At 32.7% G+C, this 24,033-nt stretch overlaps 1 protein-coding gene across 7 annotated transcripts in view; it reads right to left on the reverse strand.

The window, feature by feature from the left end:
* The window catches only part of SLC4A7 (solute carrier family 4 member 7), a 105,424-nt gene continuing 81,391 nt past the window's right edge, over positions 1 to 24,033 (reverse strand). For 5 of the 7 annotated variants that reach the window (XM_078072561.1, XM_078072565.1, XM_078072558.1 and 2 more), the window contains 8 exons: positions 21,817 to 21,978; positions 21,379 to 21,630; positions 17,791 to 17,859; positions 16,323 to 16,496; positions 11,439 to 11,570; positions 9,082 to 9,179; positions 6,169 to 6,276; positions 1 to 4,207 (listed from right to left, as the gene is read on the reverse strand). In XM_078072561.1, coding sequence (XP_077928687.1) covers positions 4,126 to 4,207; positions 6,169 to 6,276; positions 9,082 to 9,179; positions 11,439 to 11,570; positions 16,323 to 16,496; positions 17,791 to 17,859; positions 21,379 to 21,630; positions 21,817 to 21,978 — 1,077 coding nt within the window. In that variant the 3' untranslated portion in view covers positions 1 to 4,125. The remainder of the gene's footprint in view (positions 4,208 to 6,168; positions 6,277 to 9,081; positions 9,180 to 11,438; positions 11,571 to 16,322; positions 16,497 to 17,790; positions 17,860 to 21,378; positions 21,631 to 21,816; positions 21,979 to 24,033) is intronic. The other 2 variants (XM_078072573.1, XM_078072566.1) reach the window with 1 other exon arrangement.

Genomic DNA, 24,033 nt, shown 5'->3' on the forward strand with positions numbered 1-24,033 from the left:
TAATTCAGTAGACTTTTATTGCTCTTTCAACTTCAATAACATCTCTAAAAAATAGTTTTCTTCTAACAATTATGAAACAAATTTGAAAGGCAGGATCGTTCACATTATAGACTTGGAAGAGACTTGTACTTCATATAAATGAAAAATACCAGTTCCACGTTTTAAATGTTTAATTTACCTTGTATTTTATTACAAAAGAAAATATTATCATTGTAATTATAAAAGTCATAAAAATTAGAACTGTACTGTGAAATTATACCAAGCTATCAAATACTATATAAATGAACAATAAAATTCAATTTCTATTTATTCAAACATAGTAAACATTGGAAGATACCCCCCCTACAAAACAAACAAAAACCCCCCAGATTTTTAATATTAAAGCAACAGAAGAAAAGCCACAACACAAAAATCAATCAATGCACAAAATCTGATTAAAAAACCACTAGGGTTTAACAATTACTATAAGTCAACTGTAGAAGTCAATATGTGCTAATTAAAGTTTAAAAATGATCTTTAGATGATTCCATTTCCAACTATGTTTTCCTATTATTGATACTTATATTACTTTTTGATATGTTAGAAAAGAACCAACTTTACATTAGAATTGCCAAATTTTGAATTTTTAACACTATTTTTAATTTTCAATGTCCTTAAAATCTTTAAGCTTACTTTCTAAAAAATAAATAATTGTTGGACTAAACCAAAAGACATTTCACACATTTGTATTATATATAACAATGATGTAATCTACATAAATAAATTTAAAACATTAAGTTATTTAATTTAAACATTTTTGAATTACAATGTTGTATCAATGGCTTACACATCCAAAATCTGAGCACTTTAAAACAGGATTCACATGTTGAGCACATTTAAAGAACTGATGTACATGATATGATCCTTGAAAAACAGCAAGCTCTGGTGTAATACCTCAGTTTCAGAAACGATTTTACGTTTTACAGAACTTTGAACCTGTCTTTGTGAAAGGAAAAACTTAGAAAGCTATTATATACATACATAAACTTGAAGTATGAGGAAGAAACAAATGCTTTTTGGATGGAGAAAACAAAAATTAGTAATTTTGAGTGGTGAAGAAACCTGCTTTATAAATCCATGCATTAGCACATAAATTTTGTCCCACATTTTACAAAGACTTGGCAAATATGAACATTGATACGCCACAGCTTTTTTCAACAACTGAAGAGATTTAAGATTTTTAACATCATTCTCTCTCTCTCACACACACACACACACACACACACTAGAAAGACTGTGTGCTTCACTTCAGCATATCTAATATTATAAGAGAATATATAAAATCATCCTTTTATCATAAGGAAGTTCATTGTTTTCTCAAAAGCTGCTATTTTAGAGTGAAATAGCATTCAAAAGAAAGTAAATTTCAGATGGTCAACATCAGGATTTATTATAGTCTCTGTAAACAGACATCTATAAATAAATAAAATAGGGTGGAGAGAAGAATATCCTGAGGTGGCTATGTAGCCAGGGTATTCAGTAGCACTAAGCTCCATCCTGGAAACCAAGGCATCTAAGAAAGTGCAGGGCTGTTTATATTAATTTATTTTGTAAATGGAGTATGTACAGGTTTAATTATTTTGCACCTTGAGGTAAATCAGTACATTGCAATTACTACTGCTCATTTACACCTATTTAAGGCAACATTTAAAAATTAATATTATGTAGTAAATTTTTCACTGTCTCGCAATGAACACTATCCATGATTGTTATTGTTCAAAAATAGTGGAAAAATATCATAAACATGTAGAACAAGCAGTTAATTACTTAATAAACATGAGTTACCTTTGCTCTTCAATGGAGTAGTCATATCAGATCATTTTGTAAGTCAAGTAGTCAAAAGAAAGCAGAAACCATTAACAATCAGAAACAGTAAAAACATTCTGAGTGCAAAGTATTTTGCAAGTCATGGTTTTTCTGGCACTGGACAATTACTATACATAATTGAAAAAAATCACAGAAACACTATGATCCCAGGTAGTTTTCAGTTTAAATTTTAAAATCCCTTCCTGTAAAATAAGCACATTTGTTAACCCTAAGATGTCCAGACACAAAGAAATGATGTGAGGAAATCTCCTTGTTCAGGTACATCAGGGGAGTTTACAAAATTAGCAGCCAATACTGGGGTCTTTGGAAATGATTATGCTGCTATGGATAAGAGAAATCATTTCAATGGAAGCTCATAAAGAATAATAAGCACCATGGGTAATACTCGATTATCAATTGCCAATAGAGTCTAACTCTTTTTCAGGCAGTACCAAATGATGCCAGCTCTATTTTCTAAAGAAAAGTAGCTACATTTCCAACTTCTCATTCGAGGCAGAAGTCGAATCCTTTATTTTAACTAGAATCTGAAAATATGGTCTCAGATGGGGAAATTATATCAGCTACCAAGTAGTTTAGAATGGATTAAAAACACTTCAGGATTGCTAAAATATCAGCTTTTGGCATTCCTCATGATCCTCTATAAGATCAATTTCATACTTTTGTACTTTAATGACAAATGATTAAAGGGAACATTGGAATTTCATTAAAATTTTCATCCTAATATTCATGTCACAATTTCGGTATTTCTGTGGCTTCTCAATACTCATTTGGTTTTTGTAAATTATCCTCTTGCCAAATCACTTTCACAACCCCATTCATCCAGTCCTACAGGCTTAACAAGAACATTTATTTATTTCATGTAGAGCTAAGAGTATATAAAAGATGACTAAAAAGATTTGCTAGAAGTTAAAAAGATAGATAGCTCAGAAAAGCAGAAACTAAGTAACAAATACCAACACAAACTAGAAAGAATGCCATCAATCTGAGCTATACATAAAATGTCTAAATTCCTTTTAAAATACAAATATGGCAGTGCTTTATATCAAAGATGTAAAATCTGTCAACTGCTTTCAAAGATAATAAACCATAAATGCAAGTGAGCACCAACTATTTACATTAACAATTTAAATTATTCTCTATTTGTTACCTTTTCAAATGTTTATAATATTTAAGTATCATATCAATTAAAATAAATAAAATAGTTTAAAATGAGATCACAGATAGCAATCTATTAAATATTATCTATACCATAGAAAGAATAACAACGTAAACAAGAAAGTGAAAGGTAATTCTTTAGAATAAAGTAATACTGATCATAAACCCATTAAGAGAATTGTGACTCCTGATTACTTAATCATATTACTTGTAATAAAAAATAATCAAGAACTTGAAGCTGATATAAACTTAACCACATTTTAAGTAAAAGCAAAGGCAGAGAACAGAGTGGGCATTCTGGGGCTCTTATAAAGCATTAGGATTCTACATTAATTTCTACAAAGGCAACAAAATTTAATTATTATCAATTGGCATTTTACAGCTTCTAAAATCCATAAAGTTATGACTGGTATGGGGTTAAATTATAAAAATCACCTGCAATTTCACTTGTCTATCAGAATAGAAACCTAGATGTGGAAGTTTTAAGATAAAAACAATAGTTTTTAGGTCAAAACTATAGTTCTTATCTAGAAAGTTTCTATTGTTCTACCTTTACAGCCAAAAACTCTCCACTGCTTGTGAAACATGATGGACATCTGCATAAATGAAACACACATACAGAGAAGCCATGACATGTTACCATTTCTCCCACAGCACTGGCATAAAGACTCCCTGTTCTTCCCATAAGGAACTAACAGAAGTGAAATAATATGTAAAAATTTTCAGTAACTCAAGTAAAAATTATAAATACATGGACAAAGTACATCACCTAAAGTTGGTATGAATTACCACTGATGAACAAATAGACTTAAAGGAAAAGTAGATTGAATGCATTTCCCCACATCTTTCTGCTGCAGAATAGAAATTTTTTTTTTTCAACAGAATAAATAGTAAGAACCATGTACCTCATTTCTAAGAGACCATTTCATGATATACACAGTCTCCATGGTGTTCCTAACAAACTTCAGACACTACTTCAAAAAACCCAGGAGTCACACATAAACAGCATGACATACAATATTGTTATATATAGTGACATGAAATACACACATTATATATATATATATCTATATAGCTATATATATAATTCCTCTTGGTTCAATTCTATAACGAAGTTTCAGCATCCATGTATTTCTTTGTTGGTTCATCTTCAAAATTTATTTTCACACTCACAGGTTTTTCAGGGCTATTTAAAACAAAAAATGAGAATAAATGATTTTGAAATGGACAAATATTACATTCAAAAAATGGCCAACACTTAGTATCCGTAATTAGCCTTTTGAAATGACTAAAAGGACTATTAATACTATAAACATATGACTCGCTATTATTATTTTACTGCTTTCTTTTCCTATCAGTAAATTTGACTGGAAAGACAAATATTAAAAATTCTTAGTTTTTTTTAATGGATATGCTTGCCACGGAAATTCATGTTTTTCTTACAACTGAAAAGGATTTTCTTAAAATTAGTCATTATATTTTTAAAAATAGTTGTACATTGTGACATTTCACTGACAAATCCATTAAAAAAGCAATCTTTGTTAATATAGATAAGCATCAAATAATTTTCTGCAAAATGTAACAGATTTACAAACTTTCCCCAAATTTGGTTCACAAATACAAAATCAAAACACATATATTCTATATTTTCAAGTTAATATCAAATACAATGAGTCCATGTCCATGGATTTAAGTGACTGATTTAATTGTAACATATGAATATCTGTGTTTTGAAAAAACTGTCAAATGTAGAATAACACACTGTGGTTTGTTGCCTTCTCCAGATAAGATTGAAGGAAGGACCTCCAAACATTTTTTCTGTTAAATGACATAACCCAAACATTGTCTTTCTTCCCCTGTGACTGGGAATTGAGGGGCAACCTGAATGAAAGGCAGAAGTATAAAAGATACTTTTATATTACTGTATAATATATAATAATATTATTGTAAGGTCTTTACCTTTATAACTATACTAATAATCTGGGCCACAAGTACTGACAAGGTGTGAAAAATTATTAAGAGTAAAAAGAGCATCAAACTAAATTCTAGCTGCATGGAGTAATCAAAATGACAAAGAGTTAAATTTAAAAAACTTTTAAGATCAAAGACAGAAGAAAGGAAACAGTCCAGTTTAGAGAATCAGAAGTCAAGAAATGATTAAAAAAAAAAAAGAAGGTCAGGGGTCATAATAGAGATTAAGTAGGAGCAAAGCTCTAAGAAGAGGTGGGGAAGGAATGAATAAAACCCAACCAATTATTATCAAAAGACAGTGGCCAGAAAGACAATAACTAATCCATCAGAAGCAGCTGGTGACCATTTGCCCAGAGAAGTTTCAATCTGATGTCCAAGCAGAGTATACGGACACCCAACAGTGTCTGGCATGAAATGCACACAGAGTATTTGTGGAATATGAATGACTGAGTGCACTACAGGTATATAATACCTCATTTCTCCACAGACCCAAAGGATTAAAGTACTAATGGTTATCAATTAGTAATCACTTAGACTCAGGCCTTAAAATGAGGGTAAAAGAAAGAAAAAATGGCTTCCTAACAAGAAATCTAAGAAAGGAGTTATGAAAATTGTTATGGGATACGTGGTCCATTATAACACCGAATGGCGTTTATATCTATGGATTAAAAATTTCTTCCAACTATCTTCTAGTAAAATGTTTAACCTCATCTGAAGAAACGGCAGGCTAAAACAAAACAAGGAAAACAATCATGTCTGTCTTTTTTCCTGGACCATCAGAAAGCATGACTGCGGTAGTGTTTACTTAAGAGTATTTATGTAACCCCTAGTAATTATCTTTCTTATATGGTTTTGATCTTTTATATACTTATTCCATACTGCCATATGTATAATATTCATTTTTACTATAAAATGGCTCAAATTCTTTTTGGAAACAGGCAATTATGAATTTAAAAAGTAACCTATCAGCACTTATATCATTATTTCCAGTATTCAGTAAAATGATGGACAGACAGATAAAAGGAAGAAGGAAAGAAGAGAAAAAGGCTGGCTTTGTTAAGAGAATATAACTTATGCAAACTGAGTTACATTTAATGGTTTTATGAAATAGCTATCTATCCATAAGTCAACTGAAAATTGGCTACAGTTAGAAAATGCGTAAAGAGTTACAGCTACCTCGTGCTAGATCTGGTTACTTTGGCATTCTCAGTATTCATGGAAAGTGCCTTCCACTGTGCAGTTTTGGCCATTTCATCTGATATGTTAACAACTGAGGGATCAACACTGAAGAACAAATACACTTTTTGGTTAGTATTCAGTACTTGCAAAAGCATTAATACTGTCACTCTTAACTATATAATATTTGTCTTCATCAACATAAAATTGAGAAAACTCTTTGTCATGCACTTAAACCAAGGTCTAGCAAATATCAGAATTTTAGAGTTCTGTTAGAAAGGTTTCATGGGGAATTACATCCTTCTGTATAATCAAAACTAGGGGTAAGATTAATTAAATTGGCAATGAAGCCCAAAGATGATCATCTTGGCTATAAGCGTATTATTGAAATAACAAAGGAATACATTAAATACAAAAAATACAGCCTCTTATGTTAATAAAAAAAATAGTAATAAAAAAAATACAGCCTCAAGTCAATTAGAAAACTTTTATAACTGGCACAAATTTCAGTTTCATCAACTAAAGATCCAAAGTATGTAAGGAAAACTTAAGATTATGACTTAAAAAAAAAAAAAAACTAGTTTTTAATAATTAAAAAAAAATCATTAAAAAGAATTCTGAAAAAGGCAACAGTAAAAATAAAGCTCTGAAAATATTTGAACAGATAACACAAAAACAGGCTTATAAATATCACTTTCAGCTGACATTCACATTTTTAGTGTCAAAGTGTTATTCTATCAAATTTATCAAAATTCAAAATCAAAAGAACAAAATATTGTCCTTTCATTGTAAGGGATAAATGTAATCATTCCCTGTCTCTATAAAATATTGCAAAATTCATTCGAGACCCAAAATCCAACCATGATAATATCCATAAATAATTTTGGGCTCAAGGTTGTCAGCCACAAGTAATATGAAAGTACTATGAAGTTAATAGAAATATATCTGCAAGTCCTTTTTCTTCACCAAAAGAGTAATATTTCATGCATGCAAGTGACAAATACAAATGTCAAATTAGGCGTTAGGTTCACAATGTGATGGCAGCTACGTGATAAATAACTAAATGGCAGTCATTTTAGAAAGTACTAGCTTTGTTCACAATTTAAATCCAAATGTCATTTAAAATATAAGACTTCAGAGAAATGTGACATGGTCATTGCAGAATCCCTAGGAAAGGTGCTTTACCGGGTCAATTTCTAAAGTGCACAAAATTTGAATGCCCAAATTCACAAGGGCAGAGCCTACCTACTCTGAGTATATGTTTCTGTGGCTGGTTGCCAACTGCAAATAACTGAAGAGAGACATTCTTGAAGCACTTTCTAGCTTCAAATGTCCCCCTCTAAGCACTTTCCCATTAGTAGAAATTAAGACCTTTTTTTAAAGACAGTACATGTTTTGTTTTTTTCCAAAATGAAACGATGGGGAAAAAAAAATCTGTCTACATTAAATCAATTATTTTCATATTTTATAGAGTTTTACAGTTTCTAAATGTTTTTCTTTATTATCTCATTTGATTTTCATGGCAAGTAATCCAAAGCTACTTAAGATTTTAAATTATGACAGATAAACAGGTCAGCCAATTGCTGGCATTCTTAATGTTCAAATTTTAAGCAAAGCAGCATTAATCTTGGCCTATGTCATCACTTAAAAAGAAAAGTAAATATACAGATAATCATTCTTTTTGTTAAACATCAGACAGTATAAGTATACATTCCACTTAAATTTATCAAGGCCCATGTATAATCATACTGAGAAAGTGATAATGCAGGACCTACAGAAACTAAGTGGCGAATAATCTCAGCAAATTGATGAGTCACTAATAACCATCATGGTAGTTCCTATACTCTTTTTATAAGTACAACAAAGTTAATATATTAATTTGTTTAATAAACATTAATACATTCCAGCAAAGCAGAGCACTATAGCTGGGTATATTAAGATGTCTATACTTGGCACTTAAAGTATTTAAGAAAGATTTGAGGGAAAATCATGAAAGGTGACAAAGAGTAATACCAATGATGAAAATTAATAGTAAAAAGTATAAAGGAACATTACTTGATGAATTCATTTATCAAAACTAACCAACATGTACAAGTCTAAATAAGACCTCTGTAAAAACTATAAAGATTAATTAAAAATGAAAAAAAACCCAAAGTTAATAAATACCAACAAACCTTTTCCATTAATTGGTCAGGGAAGGAACCTATATACATTCTAAAACTGACTTTTCTACTATCAATAGCTAATCAGAAATAAATATGGAAATAGGAATCAGATACATGCATAAATAATATAGGTTTTTAATCTTTTAAAACTACAAAAAAGTAAACAGAAGAATTTACCACGGTCTTTAGTTCTTAAATTTATAAGTAAATCACCAAAGTCATACAAAATAAGCTATATATGGAACTCAACTTTTTCTTAATATGAGCACTCACTGCCAATAGTCAAGTCACACCTTTGAACTCCAGGGCCTCTAAACATAGTCACAATTTGGAAGGTTATCAGAAAATGGATTACAAAGGTTAATTTTCCAGCACACACCGATGCAGGCCTAATAAAGGACAGAAAGGAAAAAGCTATACTGATTTTAATCATTTAAACAGAAGGAATGATGCACGACAAGTAACTCTTGTCTGCTTGGCATGGAAGTTGGTTTCAGGCTCTGGTCCAAGTCCAGCTTTTTCTTCACTCCTGCCTACAAACCTGCGAGGGGAAGAACCGTGAGACTTCCCTTTCAAGTTCCTGAAGACCCCCTTTAGTTCTTGGCATTATGCCAGATACCGGTTTTGTCATCTTTTTAAGAACAGAGATCACTGCTTTTTGAAAATAGAGATCACAAAGCATTACATGGCTTATTCATGTACTTGACGCGTATAAAAAAATACATTTTACAAGATAGTTTTATCTCACCTATATTTTAGGGCCTTAACTGGAATCTGTAAGAGACTTCCCCCTTCAAATGGAAGGTGCACAGTGTCATCATCAGCTTGAAGCATTCGTTCAGCTTCCTTCAGAGCACATACATGAAAAAATTACTTTTCCCGGAATATTTCCAGGCGGACCAATTAATATATAAAATCTTCAAGAATTAGAAACCCAAACCGACAATATATTTAAACATATTTGCCATGACTGAAAAATTCCTTTTACTATTATAAATACATACTGGTAGCACAAAAGAAAACAACCACTTGTAAAGGCTAAATTTTAAATGGTTATAACTTTCATTTCTTTAAGTTAATCATGAATACTACATTAAAATCAATTTACATAAAATTTTATTAACAAATTATTAGTATATAATAAGAGATAAAATTTTGTGAAATCTGATGGCTTGCATTACAATACAATATAAGCAAAACCTCATTTGGATAAGGCAGGGTTTCTCAATCTCAGCAATACTAACATTTAGGGCCAAACAATTCTTTGTAGTAAGGGGCAGTCCTGTATATACAGGATGTTCGGTAGCACCCCAGACCTCTACCCACTGGATGCCCATCCAATTCTGACAATCAAAAATTTCTCAAACACGGAAATATGAACCCTGAGGAGAAGTGTCACCCCTGGTGGAGAACAATTTACACTGGAGACATGATGCAAAATCATGGTATCATAATTACTGGGGACATGACAGGATGGACTGGAAGAGCATCTATACTCTCCTTTCTTACCACTAGAAACCCTAGTATTTGTAGGTGGCAATATGCCCAGCTTTTAAAAAATGATCATTTAAAAAAAATAAAACCATTGCTACATTTCCCAGCATTCCCTGCAACTCCATGTGGCCATGAGATACAAGTGGAACTTCCTGGATGGCATTTCTGGGAAGACTTCTTAAAAAACAGGATAGCAGGGGACAGCCCATTTTGCTTTCTCACCCCACCCCCTTCCTTCCTGCCATCTCAAATGCGAACATGACAGCTCAAGCTCAGCATTCATCCTGATCTATTAGGTGATTCTGAGAATGGAAACTGTGTCCCGAGGATGGGAGGACAGCAGCACAGGAGCTCCAGACAACTCTGTGGAACCATCCCACTAGATCACTTACTCAAGACATCTACAGGAGAGCATAAACTCTTGTGTTTAAGCCTCCTTTACTTTTGTCTTCAGTTATATACACTGAACCTTATTCTAACTTAAAAAGAAAATAATAAACAGGTAATTTTAACCTAAGTATTTTATAAATGAATTGCATCCTCTTTGAAAATTCACCAAAAGCTCATAAACATTTACATATATAATATAGTTTTAAAGAAAACAATAATCTTTTAAAAATTTTGGAGGCTCAATTCAAACTAGTGTTCCAGTTAGTATACTAATTAAAGAGTCATAATTTTTGTCAAAAAGTAAACATAAAACCAGTAATTTTGCCATAAATCAGCACTGAATAATCAATCCAAACTATGAAAAAAATCCCAAGGCTTAAACCCAGTTGTCTGTAAAGTTTTAATAAATGCATTTCCATAAATACTATGCAATATAATAAGGCATAAATTATGTTGCTTTCTCTCAAAAATGAGAGGGAAAAAAGTAGTTGTGAGATCTCTATTTAAACACACCACAATATTCAAAATGTGTACCTTTCTTCTTATCTTTGATTTTCAAACAATATTCTTAATGGGAAAACTGAGTAGGGTACTAAAATCAATACAATCATCTATCCTATATGTTCAGTTTCTACTTTTCCTTCTTACTAATAGCATTGAGCTGGTTATTTAAAAAAATCAAATTCAGAATAAAATAGTCATGTAAATCTCTGTATACAAATTAACTAATGGTACATGATACCACATATTAAGACTAGAGTTTAACAGTACTTTTTATAAAAAGATTGAAGTCCCTTTTGTCATTATGTATATGTCAGATTATTAAAATGTTAAAATTAAAATGTACACTACAATGTGCTTATGTATTTAATGTGCTTGTGTTACCTATGCTTTATCTATGTTTTAAACACTGCTAAATTCTCTCACTGTTAAAAATAAGTACTCATGTGCTACGTAATTTTTAAAAGGTTATTGTTGGGTCAGGGCTTTGGAGAGGCAACTTAAGTTGGTAAAATGGGTAAGAGCTGATGTTTTGAACAAGTTACCTACTAACCTCTGCCTCAGTTTCCTTATTTGTAAACCGGAAATAAAAGAAGTACCTACACTTCATAATAATAAGGTTCTTAGGAGGATTAAAGGAGCAGATTCCTGTAAAGTGACCACAAGAGTGCCTGCTACTTGGTACGAAATATTAAACAACAAGTGAATAGCGTAAATTACCTCTTTCTCTTTTTTCTTTTTGTCATCTTCTTTCTTTTTCTTACTTTCTGGCATGAGATCATCAAGCCAACTAAGTTCTCTCTTTGTGAAACACAGATCCATGAGTTTGCGTACAAAGACTAATGCAAGAACCTTAAAAAAGTGGGGGAGAAACTATTAAGTAACATCTAAAAATATATAAATTATATCTAAAGAGAAATAGTATCAAGTCATAAATAACAAAAAAGTACTTCATGTATTTTATTTAAAAATCACTTCAGGGGCCCCTGGGTGGTACAGCTGATTAATCATTGGGATTCTAGGTTTCAACTCAGGTCATGATCTTAGGATCATGATAATGAGCCCCACCTCGGGCTCCACGCTCAGCAAGTAGTCTGTTAAAGTCTCTCTCTGCCCCTCCCTAAGTGCACGCGTGCACTCTCCCTCTCTCTCTCAAATAAAATAAATTTTTTAAAAAAGAAAAATCACTTCATACACCATCTTATTTCAAAGGAACTGAGTCACATATTTATCTTTCAAGCTTCCTGCTCAAAGCAAACATATAAAAGAAATGGCATTTTTAACCTCTTCCTATATAAATCCCTTGCATTCTGCATAAAATTATAAAGCAGATTAAACACGGTATCTTCACAGTACAAGATTATTAATTTTTATGATGACTTTAAATTATATACATTATATAGGTAGATATAACTTTTTCTTTTTTGAGAGTGTGTGGGAGGGGGGAAGAGGGGACAGACAGAGAATCTTAAACAAGCTCCATCTACGCCCAGCACAAAGCCCGATTCAGGGCTCGACCTCCTGACCTGAGCGGAAATCAAGAGTAGGACGCTCAACTGACTAAGATGCCCAGGCATCCCTAAATAGATATAAATTTAGAAATCTCTTAAGCAATGCAATAGAGAACCCATTTGCCAATATTAGGCTTAGATTTTCCAATCATATATATGAAAAAGATATACCATTAATTTGTTTTCCTCTAACTGCTACTAAGGTTGAAGATATTTTCAAATGTCCATTGGCCATTTGGGTTTCTTCTGTTCTTACCATTTTCCTTATTACTATGTTTTGCCTGGTTTTCAAATGCTTTTGATGACTTTTATTCATGAATTCATAAGAGCTCTGTGTAGTTCAGACAGAAGCATTTTATCTGCCTTATATGTTACAAATGCCTTCTCCCAGTTCACAATCCAATTTTACTATGTTCATATAAAACATTTAATTATCATGTGGTCAAATATATCTTTCCTTTACAGTTGGGTTTCCCTATCTTCTTTGAAAAGTTACCCTCAATCACTGGACTATATAAATATTTTTCAAAATTTTCTACTACATTTTAACATTTAAATCTTCAATTCATTCATGGTTTCTTTCTGAATATGGTATTGGTTACAGAAGCAACCTTAGCTCCCATACACAGTCAAATCTTCTAAGACTATATACTAAATTTTCCCACATAGATGAATTATCACCTTTAATGAAATAACCTGTTCATGGTATTCAAGTGGTAAGTTCTCATATATTCTGATAAATTCTGGACTCATTAGTCTATTTTTCTGATTTTTGTCTGTTCCCATGCCAATTCCATACTGTGTTAGCTGCACTGACTTGACAGCAATTTTTAAATATTTAGTTATCACAACAGCATGGTATCAGCACAGGAACAATCAAGTCCCTCACCCCAGACCCAACCAGGAATTCTTAATTAGCTTTGTTTTGTTATTCCTCTGGTATTTATTATATCCTTATTTTTTTCATTAATATGCAATTTACATATAGTAAAATAGAAAAATATCATATATACAGTTTGACACTTTTGACAAACATACATATTCATGGAACCCACATCCAAACAAGATACAGAACATTTCTACCATCCATGTTGTTATCTATGACTCTGGCATTTATTTTTCTCTATAAGCTTTAAAATTATCTGGTTCACACTGACAACAACCTCCCCGAATACACACAAACACACATGCAAATAAAACTCATAAAATTCATACTTGGAAATGAATCTTTACAATACTAAGTATGCAAAACAAAGAACATGATATATATTCCTCTTTGTTCAGGTCTTAATTTTATGTACTTCAACATTATTATGGATTGAATTGTGTCTCCATGAAAGATACACTGAAATCCTAACCCCCAGTACCTCAGAATATGACTTTATCTGGAAATAGGGTTGTTGGAGATAAAATTAAGATGAGGTCATACTGGAGTAGGGTGGCTTCCTAAAACAGTATGTCCAGTATCCTTATAAAATGGTCATATAAAGATACAGTGATACACAGAACACTACATGACAAGGTGGCAGTTTGTGGAGTTATACAGTTGCAACACAATGCCAAAGACTTTCAGCAAACCACCAGAAGCTAGGAAAAGGCAAAAAACGGTTCCCTTACAGGGTACAGAGGGAGCATGGCCCCATCCACACCCTGACTTCAAACTTCCAGCATCCAAAGCTATCATTATAATAAATTTCTTTGGTAAGCCAATGAGTTTTCTTGTAACCACCCACTCTAACAGCATTCTTACTAATTCTATTAGGGGCTTTTAGTCTTTTTTCATTTGAGTCGTTTGAGTTAATAGGCAAACAATCACATTATCTACAAATAATGTTATCTCTTCCTTATAACAAATATTGTATTATTCTTATATCACAGTTAGAATCTTCATATCAAATAACAACAGTAATAGTGTGCTTCCCTATATTAGAACTCAGTTACAAATTTTTATTCACAGTGACTGCAATTTTATGTCTTTCTATCTTTATGTTGGTAATTCTTACTTGCTGCTAAAGTATCACAGTCTATTTAATCATGATATATTACTTATAGAAACATTGTAAATTTATTTGTTAATATCTTAAGATTTTTTGCACTTATATTAGTGAGAAGTCACCATCATTCTTTTGTACAACTTTATTAGGCTTTGGTATTTAAGATCTTGCTAGTGTTTCATGAGAAAAAATGCAGACATTTCCATCTTTTCCTTGGTCTACAGTAAGTCAAGAAGTACTGGAATTAAATGTTCTTAAAACTCAGCTGGGCCTGTGATCCAAGGGCAGATCTTTGGCCATTTTTCCAGTCTCTTGTATGCAACTGAGTTATACAGATCCATAGATTTTATATTTCTCTTTGGGTTAATTCTCAGAAATGTATGTATGTATAGAATGGAAATAATCCATCTCCTCTAGATCAGTGGCAGGAAAACCACAGCCCTTGGATTAAATCTGGCCCTACCTGTTTTGTATGGCCTGTGACCTAAAATAGCTTTGAAAGATGCACATTTGGAATTGATTTGATGACAGGGAATACTAACTTTAAACCTCAGCCTCAGCCAAGTGAAATACTATCCTAAATGAAAAAGAATTCCATTCTTCTCATTAGTAGTCTTTCATTTTATTTTAATTTTTTTAATTAACATTATTTGTTTGTATTGTTTTGTTGTATTGTATTGTTGTATTATTTGTTTCCGGGGTACAGGTCTGTGATTCATCAGTCTTACACAATTCACAGCGCTCATCATAGCACATACCCTCCCCAATGTCTATCACCCAGCCACCCTATCCCTCCCACCCCCCTCCACTCCAGCAACCCTCAGTTTGTTTCCTGAGATTAAGAGTCTCTCATGGTTTGTCTCCCCAAGATGAAACCGGAGTAGTCTTTCATTTTAAAAAACTGTAAAATTACTTTTTAGATTTCACCAATAAGAAATTATGGAAATTTCTCTCCTGTTATAGAAGTGCCTATATATCTTGTGACCTACAAAGCTGAAAATATTTACTATTTGACACTTTACAGAAATAAAGTTGGTCAACCTCTACTCTAGATGTATAATATTCCTATAGATTCATGTAGTATTTTCTTAAAGCCCTTCAAATCTCTTTCACAGCTGTGATTGCATATCTTTTCTCTTTCTTAATCTTGTATATTTTGCTCTCTTTTCTTCTTTACTCAAGCTTGGAAGGAGTTTATTCACTATTGATTTTTACAAATAAAAAATTTGGTTGCATTTTTTTTAAGGCTTCTTGAATAATATATGTAATGAAGGGTATACATTTTCCTTATGAAATTTAGGTGTCTCTCACAGACTTGGTTAAAAATTCTCTGCTGCAATACCTACAATGTTTTTTTTAACTCAGTTTTCAACCCAGGGATTATTTCAGCATTTAATGTCTAAATACTTTAGATTTTTCTAGTGCTTTTCATTATTCATCTGTAACTTAATTTATTTGTGATCAGGAAATGTAATTACCTGCGTAATTTTTATAGCTTTTTAATTTTTAAGATTTTCTTTGTGGTCGAGTACATAGCCAATGTTTACATGGAATTTACAAAAGGATGAATATTCTGTTTGCAAAATGCAATATTCTGTGGTAATTTAGTGAACCATATTGTCTTATTAATATATCATCTAAAATCTTTATTATTTTTTAACTTCTAGATCTGTTAATTTCTGAGAAAGATGTATTGAAACATTCTATTAAAGAACTAAGCTGTTCCAGTTGCTTTGCTTTTTTACATCTGGTTATCATCTTTGTCCCATAAATGTCCTAAACTCTAAAGTTGTTTAAAAATACAAAACAGCATTCTATAGCCCAAGGACTAACAAACAAACAAAAATATAGAAAATAAAAAGCAAATTCAGTTTCTAAAGCGACTGGTTTAATAGCTATGAAAGGGCCAATTCATATTTCAAAACACCTAAGGTGCTTAAAATGGGCTATTTCCTTTCTCAAATATAAATATTACTAATACATTACTATATTATAGTACTAAGATAAACGTTAGTAAAACACTGTTGAAACACACAGGAGTGTTATTAACTAGTGACAAAGTCTGAAAAAGTTAGAAGAAAAAAAAAAAAAAGCCTTACCATCATGGGAAAAACTACCGCAGCAGCTGAAGCTTTTATCACCCACAAAAGAACCAGACAAGTGAGCTGAATGACTGTGAAAATATGGACCTTCCAGAGAGGCACGTAACGAAGGTATATCAGATCGGGCTGATGCTTAGCAGGCATTCCAAATAATTTTATACGGTCAAAAAACTATGTATTGAATGGAAAAACAAAGCAAGAAAAAGTTTTCAACAAAAGTATCATTTCTGCTACTTAGGAAATTATATACAACCTTAGCGTTTTGTGATTTAAACTCTAATCCTTGATATGTTCTGATAGTATAGGAGAATATTTCAATACAGAACATCTGGACCCAAGGAGAGGAGCAAAAACCAAGGCAATCATTCTAATTTAATGCAATTAATTTAATCAGAAAGCGCAAATGAAAATGTCTTAATTTGTGGGATTAAAATATTTAAATAAATTTATCTGCTATAATCAACTGCACAAGGCATTTACTTTCTTTGACCTTGTTTTCTAATATGTACAATAAGAGAGCCACAATTTCCTAGGTTCTTTCCAACTCTAACATTATCAATTTTATAAAATAGCCTGAAGTAACAATTACTAAACTTTCACCCAATGAAAAGGAAACAATGAGCAAACTCCTGGGTCTTTTTAAACTTTAGTTCCCTCATTTATAAACCAGGAGTAAGATCTCACAAAATTGTAAATGAAAGTTGTAAAAGAAAAAATTAAAAAAAGAAAATCAAGTGAGTTAATGAGATCACTCCTTGACCAGTGGAGGGGAGATCCAGGACTACTGAAAAAAATAAAGATGCTGTCTCTGAGAAGCCTTGCCAGCACCAGCGGTCAGCTTTCCCTGATAGGAGGTGGCCACGTGGTGCTAACAGTGCTTTCGGAGCCCAATGTTTAACAGGAAGAACTTAGTAAATTTTATCAGGTTGTTTTCCAGGAATTATTATCAACAAGACAAACAGAGTAGGGAAATCACTGGGTTCTAACCCTGGCTCCATTGCTTACTTGGTTACGAACCATCCATAAGTCCCTCTATTTCTGTTTCCCAGGTGACAAAATTAATATTTCTTCCTTGCCTGCTGCTTAACAATGTTTTGAGAATCACAGAAAATAATCTGTGTACTAGGCTTTATAAACTGTATTGCACCACACAAATGGCAAGTATTAACCATTCCAGTCCTCAACATGCCCCCTTCTTACTATACTAGTCTTTATCAATAGTTACAGGGCCTTTCATTGGCTTCTATTAAAAATAGGTAAGGATGATCTCCTTCATGAGCTCATTGAGGGAAAAATGTGTAGTAAGCAATAATCACTTGGAAAATGTGGATTTGAAGTCATCAGCTAACCTGCCTCCCAGAGTATCAGAGTTGAGAATACATCACTACCATCATAAAAACAATCTTTGCAAATTTAAAATATGTTTTAAGTTTTTCTACAAAATTATTAACTACTTAGGACTTGCCTGGATTCCTTTTAATGAGGAAACTCCCATATAAAGGAAAACACCATACAGGACAGGCATTGGAATAAACTGTAAATAAAAGGACCACAGTTAGAACCCATGCTACTAAAACATTTTCATAGTAATAAAATACACAAAAACATAGTGAGTACCTATGGAGACAGAATTAAAAGATCTTTCAGTGATGAGATCTAACTTTTCTATAAATAAGAAAAATGCTAATAAACGAGAGCCTCCTTGAAAAACTGTCTCTCTCCTACATGTTTCTTCCTGAAACGGGAGAATGTTCAGTGGTTAAGAATATGAGCACTACAATCAGACTGCTTGGTTTAAAATGGAAGTTAACCTCTTCTTGAGCCTTAACCTCTCTATGCCATAATTTCTGTAACAGATTGCATGAAGATTAAAGGATCTCAAATACTAAACTACTCAGAAAAGCACATGGTGCCTATCAATCAAAAGCTTTAGCCAGGAATTAAAATAAAAACAATAAAAAATTTTTAAAAGCATTAGCCATTATTATTGTTATCCCTACCATATAGTAACTACTATACAATAGTACCATTTACTGATATAATAATTGAACTCCACTCCCAAAGAAAGTCCTTATTACTTTGGCAGTTAGAGGGATCCCAAATGCCTACCTACCATGCCTAGGCATCCTACAGGAAAGCCATTAGCAGGTTCCATCCACCTACTCAAAAACCACAAGCAGCACTCTCACCACCAAGAAAGAGAACTGCAAAGAAAAAAGACCTAACAGCTACAGAGGAAAACCACATTCACGCTCTACTGAACAACTGAGTATGTCCTTCCTAAGAAACCTAGGAGGAAAAAGTACTACAGGAAAAGTAGAAAACATGTTAAAAATCTAATAAGTACCCACCCTCAGGAAATTTCAAGAAAATATTTTATCCATAAAGCAACTTCAGAATGCTAGGAAAAATAAATAATCAGAATGAAAAAGGCTTCTAGAAATTTAAAGATATAATTATCAAAATAAATAATTTTGTAATAATGATTTTGATGAGACTAAAGAGACCTAAGAAAAACAGGAAATTTTCATTAAGAGTGAGGGCACAGGATAGAAACATGAGAACATTTCCAGAAGGTAAAATATCTGTCTACCTGAAGTTGAAGAACTATCTAACAGAGAGAAGAGAAACTAAACACTGGCCAAACATTTCCATAATCAAAGGCACAAGTTTCCAGAGAACAATGGCCCATAGCGAGAGCGGCAGGGTGAATGAAAGTCCTTATCCATATATCCACCTAAATATCCTAGTGAAATTGCAGAACACCAGGAGTAAAAAGGAAGTTTTGGTAGCTTCTAGAAAGGAAGAAAATGCCTCTGAAATTACAAAAACCAAATAGGTATCAGACATTTTATTCGGACCACTGGTCTATAGGAAACAATGACTTTAAGACTCAAAGAAAAATAATTTGAACACTGAAACATACGTATATCTATCAATCAAATGTGAGAATAATTTGAAACATGAAAGAACTCTGAAAGTTTACCACCCATGGCACCACATATGAAAAAATTAGGAATTCCTTTAGCAATGCAAAAAAAAAAAAAAGATGTAAGAAAAAGAAATAGTATATGCAATTCTTTTTTTAAAGTAAGGGAAGGTAATAGGTGCTAAGAAAACTTATTGGGTCCTAAGGCTTGGGCAGTTACTCTTCAAGCAGCAATAGGAGCTTAGGGAAATAGGGTATATTTCTGCCTCCACTCAGGCAGATCGGACTGCTTAGTCCTCAGTGAACACATGTGTATCATCATAATACTGCTTATGTGTTCCCAGAGGGTTTACATTTTTATAATTTAACTTACAGAAAAAGCATGGACAGTTTAATTATAATTACAGCACAAAATGCAAATGTTGGTAATCATTATAATAAAACTAAAAACGCAGTCAACCAAAGGCAGGTGATGGAAGGAAGACTGGCTGGTGGCCACTTAAGTGTGCTAAATCCTCATAAAACATCCGACCTTACATGACATACTCCCAAGGTATTTAGTCTCAGGACCCCTTTATGTTCTTCAAAGGTATACTGAGGACACGCTCCCCAAATACTTTTGCTTTTGTGGACTCCCAGAGGTCGTCCTTAGACTAAACTTAGGCAAAGAGACTCTGTAAAAATAATAAAGCAAAAAATAAAATTATAAAAATATGTAAAACTATAATGGTTGTAACCACCAATATAACTTAAAAAAACAAAAAAGTTCAAAAGAGTTTACCTCTGGAGAGTTGTTTTTGGAAAGTAAGGGAAAATAGGGAGACTAAGTTTTCATTTTAGGGCTTTCTTGATGTTCTATTTGAATTTTTCTGCCTATATACAGTCAATACTTAAAAAATTTTAAAGGCAACCTTCCTTAGTAAGGGACAATATCCCTGTAAGAGTGCACTAAATCTTTCTCCTCTTTTGTCAAGTACTTCTAACAATACACTCACCACAATGCAATAAATATCCCTTTACCTATCTGTTTCACCAACTAGACTGCCAAGTTCTGAAAAGCAGACAATAATATATCCTATTTATTATTATTTCCTCAGTCTTAATAGCAGAGTAAGTACTCAACAAATATCTGGTGAATTAGTCAGTTGCTAGAAAGTTCATAAGATGAAGGCCAAAGAATTCTAGTATTTAATTTTTTTAGTTAATATAATAACATACATACACAACACTCCAAGTATTGTCCCCAATTTATAAATGTACACAACTCTTTACTTAATAGTTTTCTTTGCAATAACTAAAACACCAAGGGAAAAAATGGAGTTGAGCTCTTCCACAATGAAAAGAAAATTTCAGATTAGATACTTTGCTACATTTGCTATTATTATGTTTTTTAATCACTAGATTCATTAGGATATGTATAGTAAAAACCAGATGTAACTAAAAGATATTTAACATAAAGTTTAATTTCTTGCATACTTCATTTATATTAGCTGTTCGTTTGTTTTTAAGATTTTACTTATTTATTTGACGGATAGAGACACAGCGAGAGAGGGAACACAAGCAAGGACAGCGGGAGAGGGAGAAGCAGGCTTCCCGCCGAGCAGGGAGCCCGATGTGGGGCTCAATCCCAGGACCCTGGGACCATGACCTGAGCCGAAGACAGACGCTAACGACTGAGCCACCCAGGCGCCCTGTTTTTGTTTTCTAATGAGCGCTACTACCTTTATTTCATTTAGTTGATCAGAAAGAATAATTTATTTAATTAATAGCAATTATTTTCACATTTTGGTCAAATAACTATGTCAAACATATTTCACTATTACTTCCTCTAAGATGCCTATAAAATCCTCTGGGTATATTCTTCTTTTAGATCATAACTAAGCCATGGATTAACTCCTTCCAAAACTCTATAGTCTTTAATACTATCCTTTTACGGTATTTCTAAGATGGACACATCTAACACTGAAATGCCTCCCATACTAAACACCATATACTAGAATATTATTTTCCAAGTAAATTCCAGGAAATGAAACTAATTTTAGATATTTTCATGTTTCATTTTCATACAACCAAGTATAATTTTATGACAAAAAAGATTTTAAAATATTGCAATAGAGATTTTACCTTTAGTACTGAAGTCATGAATACAGACAGGCCCATTAGAATAAAAATCATTAGCCCTGTAACTCGCTGTTCACGAATTCCCAAAAACTTGGGTTGTTCCCCTGGAGCAGAACATTCAGATTCAACTTTCAAGCTGTTGACATGACTTATTGACAACACTGTTGCAGCCACAAACCATGGAAGTCCCATGATAGAGCAAACTCCCAACATAACACCAACCATGAGCAAATCAAGGTGATAGCCAGCTCCTTTCTGAAAAGTGAAATGAACATGAATATTTATAAGTCTGAACTGTTCTTTTAGGTTAAAATTCTGTATCACTTTATAAACAGAGAAAAAATTAATTTTGATCTCACATCTTTTAATGTTCCAGTCATTATGAAAATACCTCAAACTCTTGAAGAAATTACAAAACCTGACACACAATTTTAAAATTACCTTCAATTTGTGCTCCTTTCTGTTTATGATTACAGCTGTAATTTGTTGATCCATAAAGATGAGAATGGTACAAAGCAGAGCTGGGATAGCAGCTATTAATAAAGTCCACCAAGGATTTTCTCCCAATGGGCTTATGATCCAGCCCCTACTTGGATCAGTAGGCTGTTAAAAAATTAAAGATAAAAAGAAAGAAGTTTCTTCCTACTGCACAAAACTTCTACAACATAGGCTGTGTCTATTCCAAGAAATTCCAAGCGATTAGAAAGAACTAGATTAAATCTTGGAATGGATGGTGAATTATCTGCACAAGAATGCTTCCCATCCCTCAACGCAGGTCCCTTGGCCATGGAGTCAATCTTTCCAACTAGAGGTGGAATCCATTTCCTCCCCCTTGGACCTAGGATGTCCTTATGGTTTACTTCAGCCAACAAAATAAAGCCAAAGTGACACTGTGCAACTTCTGAGTCTTGATCTCAAGGGAACTTGCAGCTTCTCTAACCTTCCTGAAACCCTGAGATTAAGCTGTTGAGTAAGCCTGGATAAGCCTTCTTGAGGATGAGGTACAATGTGGTGAGAGAGAGAAGGGAGCCAGTTACCCCAGCTGCTTCAGCCATCTGATCTGAGTTCCCAGACATGGGAATAAAGACATATTACCCCCATCAAAGCAATGGATGACTGCAGCCACATCAAAGATCCCAAACCAGCTTAGTACCAACTGCCACCTATTTATGAACAAGTAAGGGGTTGCTGTTTTACAGGCTTTATGTTTGGGGAGGTTTGTTATAGACAAATAGGTAAGTGAAGCAGAGTGTCATTTCAACATGCTCCTAACCTACTTTAAATAAAGTGACGTCAATCTACCTACTAGATCAACTCCTAAACTAAACTGCTTTGAAGATCCTACAGACTAGTTATCTTGGCAGGGTCAGTACTACATCAGAACAGGGGCCTCAGGACATATTTTTCCAAAGCATCTATTGACAAATATCTGGCACTTTATCAGACACAAATACATTCCAAAGCTGTAACGTAAAATTTGTTTTATAACAAAAAATTGTAAAAGATCCTAGGAGTTTAATATTCTTGGAGGGCATTGGATATACTGAAATCTAAACATGTTTTCATTACCTAAACTTCATTGTAAGCTTGTTTTTTCTTCACAAAAACATTTGTCAATACAAAAGGACAATTTAATATTTTCAAATGCAGGTATTCCAATTTTCCCACACCGATACACATTAAGCTGCTTGATATTCAAAACTGTACATGATTAAAATTTTTTATCTATACAATGCACAAGTTCTTAAGTGTTCCTTGGTTTACTTCCCCAAATGTATCTTATGCCCCTTGAAATCAGTTTGCTACTTGAAAGCTAGATCAATAAATGAATAACAAAAATATATTTAGGGATGAAAATAAGGAACTGGGCCCAGGATTAAGGGAAATTACATCATGATGTAATATTTTGAACCAATATTAACTTATAGTTTCATTTGGTAAAAGACGTGGTAAAAAAAAAAAGACTTTCATATAGCTATGCTTTTAAACAAAGGTATCCAAATTTTATTACATACTTCCAGCAGCAAAACAATAAAAAAATTTTTTTAATAAAATTGAGTATACTCAATGGCTCTATAAGCATTTTTATGTTAGGTTACTAATGGTTTTCCATAGTAAAATTCATATAGTAAGTATTATAAAGCTAAATTTTTCTTATTTTTAAATAAAAATCTAAGTAGACCTTCTATATAATTTTAGTGGATCATTTTCCACCCATGCACTCTACTTTGGAGACTACTGGTTTTAAAAACAATTTTGTCCCATGAGAAATAAAACAGACTAAAATTATATTCATTTTATTCCTTATTTCTAATCCCCTTTAAACCTTCTGTTTTTAAAAGAAGTCATATAATTTGCTATAAAGATAAACATAACCAGTGACACAAATACTCAACTATAGGAAATTCCAGAAACTATTCAAAAGCTACCAACTCCTACTTAAAAGGGAAAACAATTCTTGAATGCTATATTATGCATATGCATAATTGTATATACATATGTACATATATTATGTACATATAAATGTACATATATTATGTACAACATAGCTACAGCTACAATCATTTTTCTTGTGGAAGAATATATTTGATTCTCTCCTGATTCTGCTGGAAAATGAGACATGGAGCATTCCATTTACTGTCAGATACCCCACCCTAC

The sequence above is a fragment of the Halichoerus grypus genome, chromosome 1 (assembly GCF_964656455.1).
Source record: "Halichoerus grypus chromosome 1, mHalGry1.hap1.1, whole genome shotgun sequence".
Classification (NCBI taxonomy): Eukaryota; Metazoa; Chordata; class Mammalia; order Carnivora; family Phocidae; genus Halichoerus; species Halichoerus grypus.